Source organism: Sceloporus undulatus, chromosome 1, assembly GCF_019175285.1.
Source record: "Sceloporus undulatus isolate JIND9_A2432 ecotype Alabama chromosome 1, SceUnd_v1.1, whole genome shotgun sequence".
NCBI classification, from domain to species: Eukaryota; Metazoa; Chordata; class Lepidosauria; order Squamata; family Phrynosomatidae; genus Sceloporus; species Sceloporus undulatus.
The window spans coordinates 164176450-164191882 of record NC_056522.1 but is presented as its reverse complement, the minus strand read 5'-3'; the positions used below and the strand labels follow the sequence as shown (position 1 = coordinate 164191882).

General features: G+C 38.3%; 1 protein-coding gene across 2 annotated transcripts in view; it reads right to left on the bottom strand.

The window, feature by feature from the left end:
• Positions 1–15433, bottom strand: part of SPAG16 (sperm associated antigen 16) — a 510294-nt gene that overhangs the window by 457135 nt on the left and 37726 nt on the right. For both annotated transcript variants that reach the window (XM_042446654.1, XM_042446655.1), the window contains 2 exons: positions 15350–15419; positions 8301–8449 (listed from right to left, as the gene is read on the bottom strand). In XM_042446654.1, the coding sequence (XP_042302588.1) occupies positions 8301–8449; positions 15350–15419 (219 nt within the window). The remainder of the gene's footprint in view (positions 1–8300; positions 8450–15349; positions 15420–15433) is intronic.

Sequence of the window (15433 nt, the reverse complement as noted above, 5' to 3'; positions counted from 1 at the left end):
ACTGTGGCAGACCAGAAAAATGGACTCACCTTTTTTTTCACTAAGAAAGCAAACAGATGCAGCAGTGGCAACATCAATCCTTCTGTAACCCAACAAATGCTTCTCATGTAACAACTGTTCTATGTTGTCCATGTTTGTCCTGCTTAGCCAGTCCACTGTGTTTAAGAGCCCTTGGATATATGTCCAGTCTGCAGGAGTGAAGATTAGCTGCTGACCAGTTTAACAGTAATGTTCTCTCTGCCACCAAAGACTGCAACCTTGCCCTCCTCCACCTGTTTATGTGGGCTTATGGGGTTGTGTTGTCTGTTCTCACCAGATTGCCTGGTGAACAATGTGAGAGAAGTCTGCAAGGAACTTGTGCTGTTTCTTCATACTCTACTTGCCATGTGCCAGGGGAGCATCATAGTATACTTCCCCTCTTATGAGGCTGGTATTAGTAGTAGGCTGGATTTTCTGCTCCTCCATTGGAGAGCACACAAGGTTTACCATTTCAGAGACGATTTTACTAGCCGGATGGTACTTAAGATGGTCTGGACATTTTTGTACAATGTTCTTGTGCTGGAGCAAAATAAGGCTCTGTGTTATGGAACACGGTCCAGCGTAGAGCCTTGTAGATGTGCCAGGGACACAATGGTGCGTGGTGTGCGCACCATTACCCCTTCCGGATGCACCGAGGCTTCATCTGGTGTATGTGCTAGGGTCTGCGTAAGGCGCACCCACGTATAACGTGGTCGCACTGTGTAGTGTGCCAGGAAACCATTGTCTCTGTTCAATCCATTGTTGATGGAGTGGAGTTTGAGGATACATTCCTATTCTGTTATTTCTCTTTCCACTTTTCCTTTATAGTTTTGTTTTGGTTTGATTTGGTTCAAGGACAGCTGTTTTGAGATCTGAGGCAGAATGCCCACGAAGACTGAAGTGTTCTGCATTGGTTTTTGTATATTCCCATTCCTAATGTCTAATTTATATCCATTTATCCTCTGACACAGAGACTGGCCTGTTTGGCCAATGTAGAGTGCTGAAGGGCATTGTTGACAGATGTTGACAGATGTTACATTAGAGGATGAGCAAGTGAAAGCAAGTGAACTATTTGAGGTTGTGGGGTCTTATACCTGTCTTCACATTTGTGTTATGTGTTATCCTGTAAGTAAGTAAGTAACTTTTGAGGTTGGGAGGCTATCTGTTGGCAAGTAAAGGCCAGCCACCAAGAGTCCTTGAGAGGGCAGCATTATTGTCAAAAATAAGTCGTAGTTCATTGATGTTATATCTGAATGGTCTCAACTGATAACTGTATGTGACCACTAGTGAGGTTCTGATTTTTTCTTTCTCCAGTCTGTTCTGTAATAGATTAGTCCTGGGTACAAATCTTGCCTTGTCTGATTTTGTTTGTTTGTTTGTTTGTTTTTACCTCATTTGGTGGGTACTGTAGCTTGATAAATGTTTGTTGTAATTGCATTAATCTGGCACACCTGTCTTGGGAGTCTAAGATGTGATTGTATCAGAGGGCTTGGCTGTAGACTACGGATTTGATAGTGTGTTCAGGATGGGAACTGGAGGTATGTAAATACCTCTAGCTGGCAGTGGGTTTGCAGTATAGGTGGTGCTTAGATATTTGTAGCTGTACAGTGGCTTCCAGAAAGTAGACTTGTTCTGTTGATAGTTCCAGGCAGAGGTGGCTGATGGGGTGCAAGCTGTTGAAAGTCTGATCAAATGTCATGAGTGAGTCCTCTCCATGAGTCCCAATTATGAAGATATTATCGATGTACCTCAGAGGAAGGTTTCTGGGTGCAGGAATTAAAGAAACATTGTTCTAAGAGAGCCCTGGTGGCGCAGTGGTTAAATGCCAGCACTGTGGTCACTCACAGCCACAAGCTTGTGAGTTCAATTCCAGTCCGGGGCTCCAGGGTCAACTCAGGCTTGCATCCTCCTCAGGTCACTAAAATGAGTACTCGGCTAATTAGCTTACACATTATAAACCACTTAGAGACTGCTTAGTTCAGTATGAAGTGGTATAGAAATGTAGCTACTATTGCTAGGACAGGGAAGAAAGTGGCATTTGTTACAATTTAATTGATTCAGCAAGGGTTTCTTAAGAAATATCTCTCAATTACCTTTGGAAGGTGCCTGAGGCTTTTCCCTTCCTCTGTGGTGCAGTTACATACACATTCTTTTCAGCTCAGTGTAAGAAACCAATATGTCCAAGGACTGAGAACACTGCCAGTTGTGTAGACAACTCCAAGTAGCTAATCAACATCTTCAGGCAGCAACCATTTAAACTGATCTCACAAACTATACTAGAAAGTATGTTTACTAAGATCAGTGATGACATCCAGGTCAATTAGAACATGAGAAGCTTTTATTTTATGAAGTATACTACTGTACAGCACAAGCCACTGGAAAACTGGAATCCCTTGGAAATCAACAGACAGAAAGTACATAAAAAGTATGTCCCAAATCATGCCAAAATTAGTATAAAGAGTAACAGTGAAGTATAAAAACAAGCTAAAGAAAGAAAATTCTTTTCCCATGGCAAATAGCAAACAAGCCAACAGATGACTGTAGAGCGGACTAATCCAGTTAATTACCAATTCATGAACTAGCTAACATGTAGATTTGGCTTTTTTTTTTAGAGTTCATGGCTTCAGCATGATTTGAAAACAAGTGTACATTTTATCCTCCCAAAAGTCAAGCTCAGTGTTTAAAAAGACAATGTAAATAACACTAGGCATTAGAAAAAGCAGCACGCAAGTCCAATTTACTTGTGCTGGATTAGAGTGATTTGACACCATGAAACAATAAAAGCTAATGCCGATTCTACTTCTTTGGGATATATTTACATATTCAGAGCTTTGTTTAAATATTGTTTAAAAGATTTAGGAGGCAAAATCCATAATTCAGGAAAGAACCATTAATTTCCAAAATAAATATTGCTATAAATCAACACCTAAGCTCTTTTTGGCTACATTTTATTTCTCCAAGTCCTTATTTGGTATTTCAATAATGTTTTTAGAAAGAAAGGAAGGAAGGAAGGAAGGAAGGAAGGAAGGAAGGAAGGAAGAAAGGGCAGAAAAGAAAGATTCTTGAATAACTTACACCAAAGTCAATTAGAAAATAAGGTACTTATTATCTACAATTTGAGATAAAAGAGCCCACAAATTGAGCATGAAGAATTTGCTCGAAAAAGTATGCCACCACTAAAATTGTTGAGCTACACAGACTAACACCCCAAATCTAGTTTTGAATTGGAGCACCAATGAAAGCTAATCATCAACAATGAGTTCTGCAATCCACTGTTGGAGTATGTTGTGCTTACATACTTCAATGGGACATAGGAACTACCTTAGCAAACATCTGAGACAAAGGATATGTGTGTAAAGAGGTGGGGAGGAGAGGGAAGTGCAAAGGATATGGAGAAGCCAAGCACCGAGGCAATCAGAAAGTAGGGATAGGAAAACTTTTAAATTAGTTATTCAAGCATGTAGTATGGTGTGACCAACTGTAACCTAAAGGACTGCAAAGGGGCTAATTTATATGCCACCTTTCTCCTGGAGTAGGACCCAAGGTGGTTCACAAAAAGAATCAGTTAAAACTTGACAATAGAAATTTTAAAAAACAATTTAAAGTCATATATTAAAACAGTATAAACTCATGTAAAGGGCATTAACAAGTTTTAAAATGATGCACACATACACGCCCAATAAAAAAATCCTCCCTGTGAGCAATTATACAATAAAAGTCTATGGAAACAAAGACGTTTTTGCCTGCTGTGAGAAAGGTGAACAGGGAAGGGACCCATGGAGTGAAATTCCAGAAGGTGGGAGCAGCCACTGAGAAGTCTCTCTCCCATGTCCTCAACAAACATGTAGTAGAGGCAGGGCTGAGAGAAAGTCCTTCCCTTGGGACCTTAAAACTCTGGTGGTTTCATATAGGCAAATTCAGTCCTTCAGATAGCTTGGGCCTAAGCCAAGTACGGCTTTAGAAGTCATGTCCAGCACTTTGAATTGTGCCTGGAAACTAACCAATAGCCAGTGAAACTTTTTAAACAGGTTTCCCTGTAACTGCATCTGTCACCATTCTGACCACTGCATTTTGGCCCCACTGATCAATTTCTAAATCCTGGATCAATTTCTAAATCAACAATGTTTCTCCATTCACCAAACTGGCATTAAGCAGCAGCATTTTCAGCCCCATAATGTTGGCATTATTGCAGTATACTCCAAATCATCATCATGATCATATACCTTATTGCATCTTATATAAAAATGTACAAGAAATTCAATATTTAAAGTTTAGACATTTTGAGCCTTCTAAAAAAATTGAGAAATGACTGACTTATAAACTGAGGAAAGAGTGAGAGAAGACGATGATGACTCATATATGTGATGAGGGGGCATCATTTATGATGGTGCAAAAATACAAATATATTTTTATAATTATTATTTAGACTTATTTCAAAAGAGTCAAACTTTAAAAAAAGAGAGATGGAGAAGTATTTAGATCAACAGGATTTGTACCATTTATCAGATGCAAAAAAGCAACGATTGAATGGTTTGATAACTTTGAAAGAAGTGGTAAAGACAGGGAAAGCTCCAGGACTGATATATATAATGAAGACGAATATCATGAAGAAGAATGTTATAAGGAGTTTAAATATAACTTGATTCCACGTTTTAAAAGAACATTTCAATTCAATTCTATTCTATTTTAATTTTTTAAAAAATGAATTCCGGATTCCTGGAAACAAGTGACAATAATGTTAATCTTGAAGGAAGGGTGAGATGAAACTGAAGTTGTCTGATTTCTTTATTAAATAATGAATATAAATTATTTCTTTTAATTTTGGCTGCCAGAATAAAAAAAGGATAATACAAGATTATATTCACAAAGATCAATGCCATTTTTACCTAAAAAACAATTGAGCCATAATTTAAGCTATGTACGGGACATTATTGAAATGTTAGACAAGCATAATGAAAAAAAGGGCAGCATTGATCTTTCTGGATGCTGAAAAGATATTTGATAATTTAAATTGTAATTATTATTTTTTTGTTTGCATTATTGGAAAATATGGACTTTGAATACAATTTTCATACTTGCATTAAGGCGAACTATAATCATTGATTTGCAAGAAATTTGATTAATGGAGTATTTACTTAAAGTTGTGATTTGCAGACAGCATGAGACAAGAATGTCCTCTCTCACCATTATTGTTCATTTTGACATTAGAGATTCTATTAAGAGCAATATGAAGATCTGAAAGTAAAGCAAGATTCAATAAAACTGAGAACATTTGCTGATGATGTTATAATAGTCCTGGAAGATCCATTGGAACCAATTGTACCTTTGTTGGAGATAGTGAAGTGTTTTGGATATGTTTCATGATTTAAAATCAATATACAGTAGATCTGTGCATGCATATAGGTCTGTAAATGCATACATCCGCTTCACTTAGCTGGAAGAGTTGTGGCTGATGCATGCAGAAGGGTTGTGCAGCACTATTTCTAATGCATTTTTTTTTTCAACTAAGGGTTATCATTGCTGCTGAGACAAACAAAAAAGAAGGAACATATCCTCATAATATACCAAATGTAAAATAACAATTAGCAAAAGCCAACTCCCACTCACTCCAAAAGGACAGCATTACTCATTCAACATTCTTATTCAGTTTTGTAAAACCGAAGTATTACTCTCATGCATAAGCTCTTGTTGTGAAATAAAGGTAACTTTGCAGCTGACTACTTCAGTGATTCTGGTTCTGGCTACAAGGCAATGAAGGCCACCAGTCCTATACTAGTCTTTAAGAGAAACTTGATGTCTGCAAGTTCTTTGGGGGTATAGGTTAAAGAGTGACCCTTCAGAGGTTAGATGGCTCACCCTATCTGGTAAGCAATGTTGTGCTTTTATCTAGACTTATCAGATATATGTGAATGCCTTCCATAAGGATTCTGTGAGAAGTTCACAATCACTGGTTGACTGCCAGGCTGAAAAGTGCAGAAATAAGACCATCAAGTAGGAAAATAGCTTGACCTCTTCTGAACATTTGTATCCTCCACTAGAGTAATTCTGTCAAATTTCTCAGCAAAATAGATTGAACACAATTATTATTAAACATACACTTGTAACGTCAAAGATTGCAGGTTTCCAATTTCAGTCTCAGTTTAGAGTGTATGTTTCATACTGTACCCTACTATTAAGAAAGCCATTATAATACAATTCAAATACCTTCAGAGTTATTTCTTTGGGCTTTTGGACATTTTAAGCTACTGGGGTTCATCTCATTATAGTATAATAGCTGACGTTGCAAAATCTAATGCCAAAAGTATCAATAAAGACCATGTATTTAGCAAACGGTCTTGCTAAAATATGATCTCAAAAGTGCTGTATGGTATCAATAGTGAGACAAACAAGGTATAAATGCACCTGAGACTTGTGTGTAAATATAATGGTCAAATTTTATAGAGGGAGAAGGGTCTAGGACTTAGATTTTCCACTGCTTCAGAATTTAGATTTTTATCAAGATGATCAACTACTAAGGACTGAAGGAATCCAATTATATGATTAAATAGCCCATTTTAGTAGCGCACATTTTTTTCAATCACTTAAACTATTCAACTTTTGATTTAGTTTCCATTAACTATCAACAGTTTTTGTTCTGGTTAAAGCGAATCAAGTATTAGCCAACAGAACCTAATTAAATTTTTCAAATATATGGTGAAAAGTAATTTTGGGGGGAAAGCTCCCATTAATAATTTCTTTCCCCTTTGATTCCAGTGTGGTTTTTGTTGCTATCTTATTAGTTCTATCCCACAGGCCTTCCTGGCATGAAGCAAGCATCACACACACACACACTTACTCCCAAAAATCTACTTAAATGTTCCAAAATCTAAGAAAAGATTTTCCACCAGTTCTTACTTTTTCTCTCCCTGCTACTACAATATTTTAGGATCTGTCAGTTGATCCTACCAAGGTAAGAGGGTGTGAAATATCTGTTGCTGTTTATTTGCCTAAACCACACCTTTTTTCACCATGAAGTTGGAAAATTTGTTCCTACCAGCTGAAGCCAAGAAACTTGCCCCAGTATCAAATCCCTGTAAATTCTATTTTATGCATGCAAGAAGTTTTAAAATAAACTGTTATCCCTAGAAAGCCATCAGTTGTTTGAGCTGGCAGGGAAATGTATTTATTTTATTTATTTAAAATTGTACTTTGCCGTTAAGAATTGAGCTCTCACATGAGAGACATGATATTATTCCTTGCACCCTGAATTCCTCAATACAATCTTTAACCAAGTTGTGATTTGAGGTTGTTGATTACTAAAGTCTATAGAAATAATCTCTCTTTGCACTTTGGCAATGGGAAGGAAATCATTCCATTTGAAGACTACCCAGTGGCTGGCCTGTGTCAAGTTGGCATGGCTATGCTAACAAACATATTTATCAGCCACCACAAAAGACACATGAAACCTAACCACTGCTGGTAGAAAAATAAGCAGGACATTTGTTTCATCTAAACATCCTATTTCTTTGCTACCAATGTTAGCTAGGCTTCACATTTCTTTTGTCGGTGTTAAATATTTATCAGCAGAGTCATGCTACCATATATACTTTGCCCATTGAATTACCAAATCATGTCTGATATGCTGAAGTCCCGAATTTTAGTTTAAATAAACATCAATTAACAGAGTTCAATGAACTAAGGAAGATGCAAAAGTTGTATTTTCAGAAAAACCATGTTGTGGAGCCATTAGTGTGCTGTTTTTGAGCTTCTTGCTCACTCTAGAACATTTGATAACATACAAGAATCTCTAATGCATGAGAAACATAAAAAGTGTTCACTACATTAGGCCAAGTGACATGATGAACAGTTCTTCTGACCTACAGCATTTAAGCATGGTTAACATCTCCCAGTTTCTCCAGACACTGATAACCTTTCTTATTGCCTCCCCCAGCATCCCCAATTACCTCTTTCATGTATCTGCTCCACATCTGCACCTACCTTTCAAATGCATCAGCACACTTTTGAGCTTCCAGACTGCCTGTCTCTCCTTAAGACAGAAAATGTAGCCAATGTTTCCCAGCTGAAATAGTCTTAAATTCCAGAGCCAATTTAAATCTCCATAGCACCAATGCTACCTAGTAGCCACAGACTGACTTCAGGAATAGAAGATGTTTGGCACAAACACATTCAAATTCCTATAGTAAGTACTGATATAGCCAATCCTAGTGATGTTTGATGTTACACAAACCACAGAACATTAGGCCAAATTCTAGTAAACACTGAGTAGATGAGAATATTCATACCTTTGGAAATCTCTTGCCCATCTGCTTCGTTGGATCTTTGGCCGGATCATATGGATTAACTCCAGTATGTACTTTTTGCTCCTTGGCTTCTCTGAGAGCTTTCTGGGAAGGTCCTTCTAATTTATCCTCTCTTTCACACCTATGACCTGCTATAAAATAAAAAAAAGGTTTTCAGCTCTCATTTTTCCATAGAAAGACAACACATATTTTTAAATCATGTGGTCAATTCACGTAATTTCACACACACACACACTTCAGTTAACCTCTTAAGTACTGTAGTAAGAACTGCACTTGGATCCCAACTGAAATAGGGGGTATGAATACTTCATTACTAAAATCGTCTAAGCATTCATGATAGCTAATAGTGATATCACTAACCATGATGGTGGCACTAAAGATGTAGATGTGGAAACTACAAATTTGAATCATTTGTATATATAGACTGATTAACCAAAGAAAAGAAAAATCCACATTGTTTTTTTTATTTATTTAGAAGATATATATCTTACCTTTCAACTGAATGATTTTCAAAATGACTTCCAACAGATTTTAATAACACCAACAGACAAACCCAAAACCCTCAGAACCCAGCATCATCCCTTGGACAGTAAAGCCAAAGTGCTTCCCTTCCACTCTGCAAGCCTAGTGCAGCAAACTGCCATCAGAAAACGTGAAGAAATGTATTTATTTGTTTAACATAAATCATGAGAGAAGGTACACCCACAACTGAAAGGATGTCAGAAGTGCTATAATGAACAGTCATTTGAGAAGCAGTAAAAGTTCTAGGGAGAACGAACAAACCTTCACAGGAAAAATGGCTTTTGTCAGCCATAGGGGAGTCCAGGACACCTTCTCAGAATTCTAAATGTGCTCCTTGGCCCCAAAAGGATGAAAGAACCACTTTGTGTTATGGTCATCCTGTTTATCTATTTTTCTGGGAACTACAGAAAAGGTATATTGGCCGTTACAGACAGCCAAAATAAAGCTTCTTCGAGTCACAGTGGAGATTGGTGTTTCAATGCATGCATGTGTCCTAGAGTCCAGAAGTCACAGCAAAGCCCCGCTCCAGCCCTAAGGACTGGAGCATTGGTGGTGTGCTCTGGACTCTTAGGACGCATGCATCATTGAAACACCATACTCCACTGTGACTCGAAGCAGCTTTATTTTGGCTGTCTGTAACAGCCATGTTTAAATGCAGTGGACCTTCCCATCTTCATGTATGTGCAGCTTCTACGTGAGGAACCTCAGCCAAATATGAACCTGTGTGGGTTTGGTTACACGCACATCCCAGGATGGAAAAACTGTGGGAGTTCAAACTTTATTATGTCATGGTGGTGGTGGGTGCTGCCTGCATTAGTGCACCCGGAAGCGCCAAACTATTGGCTAATGGGGCAGGGTAATCCCCAGGAGCTCCAATTTGCTGATGACTTGCCTGACCAATATGGCAGACTCAACGTGTATTGTTTCACAGAAATTATTATCATGGCCCACAAACTAAACAAACTGAATATTTTAATATTAAAAGTAAAGCCAGTCTAAATAAGGAAAAAAAAACTAAATAACCTTAAAAACAACTTCTTTCGAATGAAAATCTTCTGCTGCAAAGGAAAGGAAGGCACGCTAAAATGAAACCTGGTACTTCCATTCAGGGACCAGAGCTTGAACGAACTTCTGTTTTCCAAAAATCAACTGGGACATTTAAAAGAAATGCAAGCAATTGAGCTTTCTGATAACTTACTTGACTAATTATTGAAGGATACAATCATGAAAGCACATTCCTTCACAAGATACTGGTCTTATAAATACTTTACACGCCAAGTGTTTCCAACAGCTATAACAAATATTTCTCTAAACAATGTACATTGCAGAAATGTATTATTTGTTGGAAGCTCTGCTCACAATGATGTCACCACTGCAGCTACATGCTCAGGACATTGTGTTTGTTTGTGCTTTTGAAATTAAACCTGCTTACAAACTGTTGCAAAACTATGGAAAGCCCCTGGTTTAAAAGGGAGCTGCTGTTCTACAGAATTTTGTGATCACACCAACTCATTTTTGGAACTTCCAGTTGTCTTCAGATGAAGGACAGACTGTCGATTTAAAACTGATGCGTTTCCAGGTTTATTTATATACATGGCATTCCAATTTAAAACTAATATCTGTAAGCACTTTTTGGAATTAGACCTAAGTTTTGTCCATTCAATGCATAATAGAACAGGCCATAGTTCATACCCCTGTCTCTTAAACTGGACTCCTTGCTCAACTATTCTAGTTGCTGTCTGAGGTTATTTTATCAACTTCTGGACACCAAAGTTTCCAACTCATGATAATTGTTAAACTAGCCGGCCAGCTAAACACTTAAACATTTCAAGTATGGGAGTTTCCAGATATTTATGTAAGAACTGGAACAGACACTTTTGTATTTTTAGGATATTTAATATAAGTATTTATAGATAGATATACTACCAGCTCCCTTTGGGCGGACACAGACATAGCAATGCCTTGCAATCACGCTTTGTTATATCCCTGACATTACATTAAGGCATCATTCCATTCCATTCCATTTCTACTGAATGCATGATGATGATGATGATGATGATGGTATCCCACTTTCCCTCAACATTGAAACTCAAAGCAGTTTACGTCGAAAACACAGTTCAATTAAAAACTTACAAAAGTGACATTTAAAATGGAATTAAACTATACAGTATTAAAGAATTATAATTTGCTTTATTTAAATAAGAAAAAATAAAAAGCATTTTAAAAATAATGCACTTTTCTACATTACTGAATGGAAATTAGCAGACTGAAACTTACCTCTTTGTGCTAAAATACAAAAAGACAGCAAATACGTTAAGATCAAATGCTCTGTATGTCTACAGTTAGTCATGGTCAGTGATGGTGATGCTGTTGTAGGGCTGGCTGCCCAAACTAAAAGGGCTTCTGGCACCGTTGCTGGGGCAAGGCTTTCTGCTCTCTGGGGGTGGACCATCCAGGGTGGCGCTTCTTCCTCTGCCCTCCCAGGCCTTCAGCTGCCTCTCCAACGGGGACCAGGAAGGAGAAGGACAGGTGCACACCGCTTTCTCTCCTTTCCCAGTGCCATTCCAGCCTCCAGCTGCATTGGAGAGGCAACTGGAGGGCCAGGAAGGAGAACCGGAGTGCATCTCTTTCTTCTCCACCTCCCGTGCTTTCCTCAGCCTAAAGCAGCTTCCGGAGAGGCAACTGTAGACAGAAATTGCCGAGAGGAGGAACAAGAAGTGAGTGCCCTCTTCTCCTCCTCCCACCACCTCATGCCAGGGGAAATGTTTTTGTTCGTGTGTGTTCATGTCTGGCACCTGTGCCAGGTTCGCCATCCAGGCTATAGGGCGGCCAGATTATTCCATTTTTAAGGTTATATTAGCAGGCCAAGAAGTCAGCAACTGAATATGCCTGGCTATCTGCATATAGCAAGATTTTTTTTAGTGAGGTTGACCAAGACTTATTTTTGTTTTTACTCCTGGTTTAACGTTGCTGTGATAATGGGCACGTAGACCACTACTATGGAATGAAAAGTAAAGAAAGCTAAGCCATACCAAGAGAAGGAGTTGCTTCCCTCAACCCCAACACTTTTATTTTATTACAACCTATTATGGAAAGATCTAGCACTCACCACTGTGTGGAAAAATATAATTCATGACATCAGGCTGGTAATGTATTATCCTATGCTACACCAGTTTTGTTCACCATTCCATACATCATTTCTCCTTCACACCACTTACCTTTTACAGGTACCTAGAGATAAATTGAGCAGTATCCACCCTTCAAGGATTTTGTTTTTAAAGTGAATTAAGCAAGATATATTTGTTTCTGAAAACTGAGTAGCAGTACTGAGTCATACCAATGTTACAAAGGGGAGTGGTCATGGAGCATAAACCTATTTGGAAAAGATGAACTGACCCTGGACCATCCGAAGCTTTGCTGAAATGAACTCACTCCAGCTCTGAGTTTTGTTTTCTTTTTAATATTACTCAGGATCTCCCTTGCTCTGGCCCAACTTTCTGCATTATAGGTGAATCAACTAGATGATCTCTCATAACTCAGCTCCTCCCTCACCCTGCCCCTTCTTTCCTCCCTTTTTGGCTCTTCTGTCAGCAGATCAGCAGGGATGTTCTTCAGTGAGATCAATCTGATGGCAGATCTCTGAGATCCTCCAGCAAAACAGTTTTATCCTGACCCTCTAAGTCAGTGCATTAAAAAAATTGAGACTGCACTCCCTTTTCCAAATGGGTTTTAGCTAAAATGTCACCCAAACAAAGTCAGGGAAGAACAAAAATATCTATAATGTTCCTCAAGGGACTTACAATCAGACTGTAACAGCCATCAGAGTTTGGGAGATGGAGGGAGAAAACAGCAATTTGCAGTCTGAATGGAGAAAAGGAAATATAGTTTACACTGAAGTGATGACATGGGTCTAATTGCAAGTTACAGCTCACATGACTAAATGCCTCTTGTGAAAAGTAATTGCTTTTATTCAGAAAATCAGCATGACAAGGACAATACCAGGCTACAACTCTTCTCCCTGACATGATAGTTTCCTAGACAGAGGTAGCATGTGCTCTCATCTGAACTCCCACCTGCAGTCGGAAATAACACATCCAGGCCCTCAGCAATCACTATCACTGTTACTGTGGAATCATTATCTCAAGAACAATCTGTATACCTTCAAATCCTTTGCAACATATGGTGACCCTACAACAAACCTATCAAAGGGTTTTCTTGGCAAGATTTGTTCTGAGTAGGCTTGCTCTTGCCTTCCTCTGAGGATGAAAGAGTGTGCCTTGCCCAAGGTATCTCAGTGGGTTTCCATAGCCAGGCAGGGGTTTGAACCTTGGTCTTCAGAGTCATAGTCAAACATTCAAAGCACTACACCACACTGGCTCTCTAAAAAACAAATGAAACCTACTAGAATTAAAAGCAAATATCTAGAATTTAAATCAGCACTGTTGTTTAGTCACTAGGCATATAATTTTTATACAAAGCTAAACACAAAACAATTGTAACCTGCTCCAAAACAAGTTTACCTGGAAGGAAGTCATAGTGAGCTCAATGAGACTTCCTTAAAACATGCTCAGAACTGCAGCTTAATCACATTCCCAGGCAGTTAGTATTTATTTTTATACCATGTCATTTCTATTAGACTACTGGAAGGTGAGTAAAATTAGAGTAAACCAGCAGACAGGCTGGATGACTCATAAAATAAAAATATCTATGTTCCACTGCCAAACTTGCAAATATATTTCATAAAACTACTCAAAGGGAAAGAAATGTGCATAATCTAGATCCATAAAACGTGACAAATGATATGATTTGCAACCAGCCCATTTTCCAGTCAACCAAATGCAGTAAACCTAGCCTAGCAATACAGGCTGCATTTCGTTTTCCTATTTTGATTTTTCTGTCTCCATCCAAACATACAAATACACACTTAACATTTGAGCTAATGCTCCCAGTTGCTGGATTTTGAATTTTATCTCCCTCAAAAAGATGTGTACACTTCAGTATCAACAGATTCACATTTTGCTTAATATAATTCACTCATGTCTTTAAATTCTGTAACATCATGTTTTTAGCAACTGAAAAACTCTATACAGCTTAGCCTGTGCATAGAGTTATCCCCTACAGAGAATAACAGTGCCCTATAACACACTCTACTTCCCTCATCAACAGTCTACCAGGCCATTCAAGTGAATGCAAGGTCTGGGAACATCTCTTATATCTATATTCATTATTTCTGCCTTACAGTCATCCAAGGAGCAGACAAGAGGCATATGGGCCTTCATTTCCTTACAACAGCCTTGTATGGCAGCCATGTACACAGTCATGTATTCAGTAGATACAGGGTTCTGCGAACCCTCCAAGAATGGCGACCATGTCAATTGGTTAGTCTATGGTGTATGCATGATGAGACCATCTCATCCCAGGAAACATCTTTCCACTTGTAATATCTGCCACATAACTCTGAACCCTATCATACTAGAAAGTTATCAGCCGGTATCAGCCAATATCTCTTTCTGAGACATGATTCTATAGTGTGTAGCATCTGCTTGGAAAGTTCAGTAAGTCCAAAATGCTATGGCCAGAGTACAGATGGGTTGTTTACAGGAGCCACAAAACTCCTTTGTTGAAAGAGCTTCACTTCCTACCAGTTTGTTTTCAAGAACAAATCAAAGTGCTGGTTATGTCCTATGAAGCCCTAGAAGGCTTGGGTCTATCTGAAAATAAACCTTTTCCTTTTAGGAGTCTGTCTGAGTCATAAATTCTTGAAGGAGAGCTTGTTTTTTTGTTCTTACTCTGTCACAGGCCTGTCTGGTGATGACATGTGAGAGGATCTTCTCAGTGGCTATCCCAGGATGTGGAAGCCCTCTCCAAAGGAGACTAGGATCCACAACATACTGCAGAAATAATTCAGTTTGAGACAGCTTTAACTGCCCAGGCTCAGTGCTAGGAAATTATGAGAACTGTAGTTTATTATAGCACCAGAGCTCTTTGACAGAGAAGAATGTCTCACAAAACTATAGTTAACAGAATTCCCTAGCATTGAGCCAGGGCAATTCAAGCGGTCTCGAACTGGATTATTCCTGCAGTGTATTTTGGACCCAGGATGCCATTCCTGCTCTTTTATATAAACAGGCACTGGATGATAATGGGATGTGTGTGCTGTACTTTGTCCATTTTTTTGTTGTGTTTTAATTACTTTAGGCTGTATTAAATTAGTGACATTTTAATGACAGGTTTTTTTAAACTTTTGTGTCATCAGATTTTTAGTTAGAGCTTATTGTACGAAAGCTAGTAGAAAGCTAGAATATGAATTAAATAAATAAACACACCGAAAATTATCATTCATTAAATAATCTCTGGATTTAACATTATTTATTTATTTACTTATTTATTTATTTATTTAGCACTGTAGATTTTCACAGCGAACTTAATTTTATAATCATTTGCATAACATTTAAGATCCAAACATTTTTCTCCAAGTTTTGACTTTCTGAAAAGAGGAAAATTTGTACCTCTAGATACAGGAATGTGAATGTTGCTTCCACACTCTAAGCTCTGTAACGTTGCCTGCAAGCCTGTAATCTATGAAATGAATG